The 6021-nt window shown below is 36.8% G+C and overlaps 1 protein-coding gene across 1 annotated transcript; it reads right to left on the bottom strand.

Annotated features, from left to right (window-relative positions):
- Positions 1–1858: 1858 nt before the first annotated feature.
- Positions 1859–5683, bottom strand: LOC121236046 (LIM domain-containing protein WLIM1-like). Its single transcript, XM_041132540.1, has 5 exons — positions 5314–5683; positions 3508–3604; positions 3384–3424; positions 3155–3244; positions 1859–2405 (listed from the first exon to the last, which is right to left on the bottom strand). The coding sequence occupies exons 1-5, from the start codon at positions 5449–5451 to the stop codon at positions 2151–2153; spliced, it is 621 nt and encodes a 206-aa protein (XP_040988474.1). The 5' UTR covers positions 5452–5683; the 3' UTR covers positions 1859–2150.
- Positions 5684–6021: the final 338 nt, after the last annotated feature.

Genomic DNA, 6021 nt, shown 5'->3' on the forward strand with positions numbered 1-6021 from the left:
TGGCAGAGTTTTAGGCCCTGCGTGTGGTGGTTAAACATGAAAGATCGAGGTACAAGTTTCTAAATGGAAATGGATCAAATGAAAAGGTATGTAGCTATGGACCTTCTGATCACAAGCATTTGTGGTCTAAGCAACTGTGATTTCAAAGGGGAGATCGGTAAAGGGGACTATGATCGAAACACAAATTTTTGTTGATGCTGCTCATCGGTGCGTTGGTTGGATCGTTACCTCTTCTTAAACCATGATGTTATTGGCTATTCGCCATTAACAGGAGCCAAGTAATTTAAAATGCATGTACTTCTGCATAAAATTTGGATCCTTTATTTTATTTTTTGGAGCTTCCAAATTCAGCTTCATTGACTGCTTTTTCACTTCTTAGCTTCCACTGTCAGATTAGAAGACTAGGATATCCCAGTTTCAAGAATGGTGGCAGAAAATGTATTGGGTGTGTCCGTCATACCCATCAAAGACCACTTTGGAAAGAAAAATTCTAGTTACCATCCTCTAATAATTCCTTGATGTGGCATCAAATGGTTGGCCTAAAACATAATAGTCTCTAATAATTAAATACCACATTGTTGTTGGGTTTGTGGAGTCAGGTTTATTAACAATAGTCAACAATCATCAACTCAAATTACACAATCACAGGAGCTACCAAGTAAAGCACATGCAACGGCTATAGAATCCACACAATTGGAAGACTTATCATCTCCTGCAGCAGCTGCCCAAATTCTCAAAGGAAAGTCCATCACATGCAACGGCTAGACAATTCCCTTTTTGGTTCAATATTCATATTCCTGCATTTACACTTTCCATGTATATATAAATCAACGTGTCTAACGGCAATATACATCTTGTAATATTATACTCTACTATAAAATAGACAACTAGAAGACTCTTAGATAATCACGGTTACTGAGGTTTTTTACAAACACTTTGTGTGCACATTGTCTTTAAGGTTTATTGTTATGATGGCCTTACTTGATGATCCGACCCGACAATAATTCGTTATGATTTTTGAGTGGATTTTCAAGGAGGCTTGGCCTTGTTTTTCACTCAAGAAGCATCAAAATAGAAAGTTCACTCGACTTTTAGCTTGAATGAAGATCAGACAGAAAGTTCGCTCGAGTCTCGTTCAACAGTGGGCTCGAGCGAAACCCAGGCAGAGAGTTCGCTCAACAATGGGCTCGAATGAAGGTCAGACAGAGAGTTCGCTCGATGCGCGCTCGACACTCCGCTCGAGCAAATGTTGCAAAAAAATAAAAATTAGGATTTCCCCCTATAAATATGCTTATTTTGTATAGTATGACCGTTTTGAACAATGAAAATCGTCTCAAAAGTGTACCTTGTGATTCCTCAACATAATAAAATCATTTACAGCTCTGTAGACGTAGGCATGTTGCTAAATCACATAAATCTATGTCGTGTGATTGATTGTTTGATTATTGCTTGTTTACTTTTGCTTTATTGTCATCATTTTTGCAACAACCATGGGATTGTGAGAGTACGGTTGTAAAAAGGATGATGGCTAGCATTACTTCTTTGAAGATCTGCACCAGTTTCAATCTAAAGTAAGGATCATAGCATTTAGCATCCAGCCATTTGGAAAACGGCTGAAAAAGGTCAGACCAGGACTATAAGCACATTTTGTACACATTAATATGCCAACATATCAAGCATGATTTTCAGGAAGTTTGTGTTGTGCTCCTGTGTGCGTGAAAGATCATAAAGGGGAAAGCCCGTCAGCGTTTTGTAGAGCAGTACCAAAGATAACAAACACAAAAATGCAGTCATTAGCAATGAGAAGAGACACTGTAACTATAGAACGTGAAATCACATCAAGGTTCAATCAAAGATGGAAAACAGGAAAACTGGGCTTGCCACATTGTTTATTAAAAGAAATGAACACCAACTCTAATATATTTATCCCTTTCAATCTCACACTCAAAAAATCAGCAACATGCTCACAGCTCACTCTTCTGCCAAATAAATATCTATACCGGATTAACAGTTATATATATATATATATATTTATATATATCAAAACGAATACCAAAGATTCTCGTATGCCATAACAGTTGCTTCCCAACTCTTGCTGAGAAATCCACCATCCGAGTGATATCATATTATACCATGAAATTTTCATATTACTATTCTGCCGCTGCATTTTCGGCTACCACTTTTTCTTCTTGCGTATCAAGTTGGGGGAGTTTCTCACTGACCACTGTAACTTCTTCACGCCTATCAAATTGGCTGAAGTTGCCTTTCGCCTTGAATAGTTGGGCGTGGTGGTGCTTGCAATAGAGACGATGCTCGTGGGCTACGTAGTTTGATGGGCTGATCACACAGCCTCCATGAGTGCACCTGAAACAAGCCTTATGGTATGCTGAACCATCAACTGCCACCTGAAAGAAAAGTGAGAAAAATGAGAAAAGAGAAAGGCGTCAGGGTAATGCACCATCTCTCTCTCTCTCAGCAACTCAAAATGTGCTGAAATGCATGCCACCTTCTTCAAGCACCAACACAAAGCATCGTTTGGCCCCTGGCAGTACCTCCATTTTTATTAATCATTCTGAGCATATGTGCAGTGCTTCATATATACACTTCTAATTTTCTTGAACTGAGATTTTCCAAGATTACTGTGAGATTTTCCCTCCAGCAATAGGGATTGTGATTAATGTACAACTTTTATACTTCACACGTCAATAATGTTATTATGGATTCTCAGATTTAAAAATTTTCAAACAAGCTTATTCATACAATTTCACATCATGTACAAGTTTCAAATCTTTTTCTTAGTTTTTATACAGGCTCTTGTTTTTCTTTTTCTTTTTTTTCCCACAATCACCTAATGGTTTCTGGGACTCTGGTTAGAGAGCAGCAGGTGCCACAATGTTATACTGCTTAAAGTAAGTCTTGTTAAAATCCTTTAATTGACAAAAAAGATCCATCGGACTGGTCAAAAAGTAAGTAATAATGGATCTCTATACACATTTGCCGTGCACAATGTAATGGTTAAATGAGAACATGATAGGTATTTGACTGAGGAGAATAAACTCTAGTGCTGAGTAGACACCCAAAAATCTTATGACATTAATGAAATGCATCACCTTATATAGGGCTCATAATTAGATATCGAATTGCCAAAATTTACCTTTTCAATTGGGTATACAGTTTTATTGCATGCAATGCACTTTTCTTTAGTTCCACCAAACAAACTTGAAACTCTGCTGTTAGTCTGGACCTGCACAGTTCCATCCCAGTAAAAGAAAGCTTCAGTAAACATTAAGGACTCAGTATCAGTTATAAGGAGCATTTCCCTCCACTCAACTGGATTTTCTATGACTAGAAAAGTAAAATTAGCAAAATAAGGCTTCAGCTACCTGATTAGCAGATCTGTCAACTCTAACAGTTTTTGGGGTACCTATAGAAGGGAAAACAAAAAAGAAACTATGAATATGCTCATCAAGCAGAAGTGAATATGGATGCTCAATGACAGCCAATCACCTTCAAAACTTTTATCCAAGCTGCCAGTCATCTTAAACAGTTGATCAAAGTGAGGCTTGCAATATAAAACACCCTCAAAGGAGGAATAATTACTTAGCTGCAAAGATATTGAAGAAAATGAAATATATCAGCAAAGTAGAAACAGCAAAAAATGATTTCGATGTACTTTAAAACCTTTTAAGAAACAGTATAGACCAGAATTTCAAGACCTCTATATCATTAACAATAAAAAGCAAAGATAAAAAATAAAGAGAAGTAAATAAATGTGCATTGTGACCTATCAACGTAAAGCAGATAATGTAATGACCAACATCCAAATTTTGAGGCAAACAGGTTAATAGTAATTAAATTTAAGATTAGATACAAAATACGCTCATCAGTGCTCCAACTGTTGACCAGCTAAGAAGGTAGAAGAATCTGGAGAAGATTAAAGTGGTACTCACGTAATGATTGCAAAAATTCTAGAAGTTAAAGACAGCAAAAGATGAAAAGGATAGGTTGTCAATGGCCCAAGGCATTGTCTGGTGGCTAGTTAGAACCAATCTCATGCTTCTCTCAATCACGAGATAAGAAGGAAATCCCTAATTTTAATTTCCATTAATTGATGTAAACAGCTAAAAATGTTTTACATGATCCCTCTTCATTTGAACAAAAAGCCAATAATTGACCACCTAGATTCAAGCACTTCAATATTATGTAGCAATTAATGTCATGAACTCGGAGTACCACTTTAACAAATTTTTATGCCACAGTTAAGTTTCAACTTACATGTCTGAAATGCAATTATACAACAGAGAAATCTTGCGACATTGCCGGTGATTCTACTCTCAACAATTCATTTTTTTATGTTATTTTGGCTGTCATGGAAATCCAATTATACAACAGATAATCACAATGTATCATCTTGATCCTTCCACACATATCACAGTTGTCAGATCAGTACTTGATAATTAACAAATCAATGGTGGAGATGGTACATTGTGAATAGATTGTGAAAGAAACCTTATGAGAATAGCTTAAGAGATCAAACCCGAGGCTGCCATCTTGGCTGATAAGCCCTTAGTCAGTCATGTTCTCTACACAGGAAACTAACACAAATAATGCGAAATAAAACTATTTCTTTCAAATTGCCTAAAGCATGAGTTCCTGGGGCTACTTCTCAGCATTCTGACTAAGTTCTACTTTTCAAAAAACAAAAATCCGACAAAGTTCTCTGTTTTTTTATATTATTCTGCAATTTCATCCAAAATTTTTTTAAGAAGAAATTCCCTATCCGCTTTACCGCTTATACTGGCAAGGATTATTTGCATATTTCCGAGTACTTTTCAGGATTTCATAAATCCCAATTGATCCAAAACTCTACATCAAAGTACAGCTCAATTGGGCTCTTGATGCAACACAGACCTAGTGTCAGCTTCTTAAAGAACAAAATCGTGAATAAGTCGAGGCTTTGCTCAAAGAAACTATTGTTAAAAGGATCATTCCAACATTAAAAATCAGCCCAATGATCATCATGACTCATGAGCCCATCATCGACCAAACAGAGTATGCAATCCATTATCATAATATTTATTTCCAATACTCCATATAAGCTCCCTGATCGTGATCTCCAAACAAAAACAAGATTAAAAAGATCCATAATCAAGTACAAAAGCGATAAAACAGAGACCTGGGAACATATATGATATGATGTGATGGGATCATATAAATGAAGCCTAAGAGCTCTCTACAGACCATGAAACTCAATGTAAAGAAGTGTGCCCATGTGTCTATCTACCATAAAAAGTCTATTTTTTAGGTTGTCACCTTAAGGGTACCCTTGCAATGGTGGCATCTGAAGCAGGCCTTGTGGTACACCTTGTTATCAGTAGTAAGCTGTTCAACTAAGTATACTGTCTTCTCACATGCCTTGCACTTCTGGGTAGTCCCTGCAAATTTTGCCATCCCAAAAGATCTTTCACCACCAGAAACAGAAAAAAAAAACCCAGACCCGATAAAATGAACGACTTCAGGCACTTTCCTAGGGAGAAGACTTTTTCTCTCTCCCCAAACACACTTTCAGTATCTGTTTCAAACTCCCAACTCTCAGATAGACAGCTCAGAGGTTGTCAGATAAACCAACCAACTAGCTAGAAACTGGCCTTTGTTTAGACTTTAGGCAATATAGAAAGGAAAAAACTACTCAGAAAGAAATTGCTAGTGGTGCACACCAGGGATAGTTTGGTCTAAATAATGATGGCTTTGACTGACACCTAAGGATCTTATTACGATATTACCCTTAAAGAAGACACGTGTATCGCTTACAGCTCAACTGTGAAATTCGTGCCTTCCTACGGTCGTGAGAGTAATAATGGTACACATATTCGAACACACCGCGGTTTTTACGTGCCTGTAGTTTTATACGACTCTCCTGAGCAAACGCGTGAGTTATATTTGCATTGCAAAAAAATTTATCTATGAACTTCTTTTAATTGTTTGATTCGAAATTCATTTCAATTTATTTTATTATTATAA

Source organism: Juglans microcarpa x Juglans regia, chromosome 6D (assembly GCF_004785595.1).
Source record: "Juglans microcarpa x Juglans regia isolate MS1-56 chromosome 6D, Jm3101_v1.0, whole genome shotgun sequence".
NCBI classification, from domain to species: Eukaryota; Viridiplantae; Streptophyta; class Magnoliopsida; order Fagales; family Juglandaceae; genus Juglans; species Juglans microcarpa x Juglans regia.

Bases quoted from the DNA above. Each gene is read 5' to 3' on its own strand.
- LOC121236046 (XM_041132540.1), bottom strand. From the start codon at position 5,451: ATGGCAAAATTTGCAGGGACTACCCAGAAGTGCAAGGCATGTGAGAAG. The intron at 3,605-5,313 runs GTGACAACCTAA...ATATCTTTGCAG, and splicing joins ATTGCAAGGGTACCCTTAAG to CTAAGTAATTATTCCTCCTT. The intron at 2,406-3,154 runs GTAAATTTTGGC...CTTTTCTTTCAG, and splicing joins CTGTATACCCAATTGAAAAG to GTGGCAGTTGATGGTTCAGC.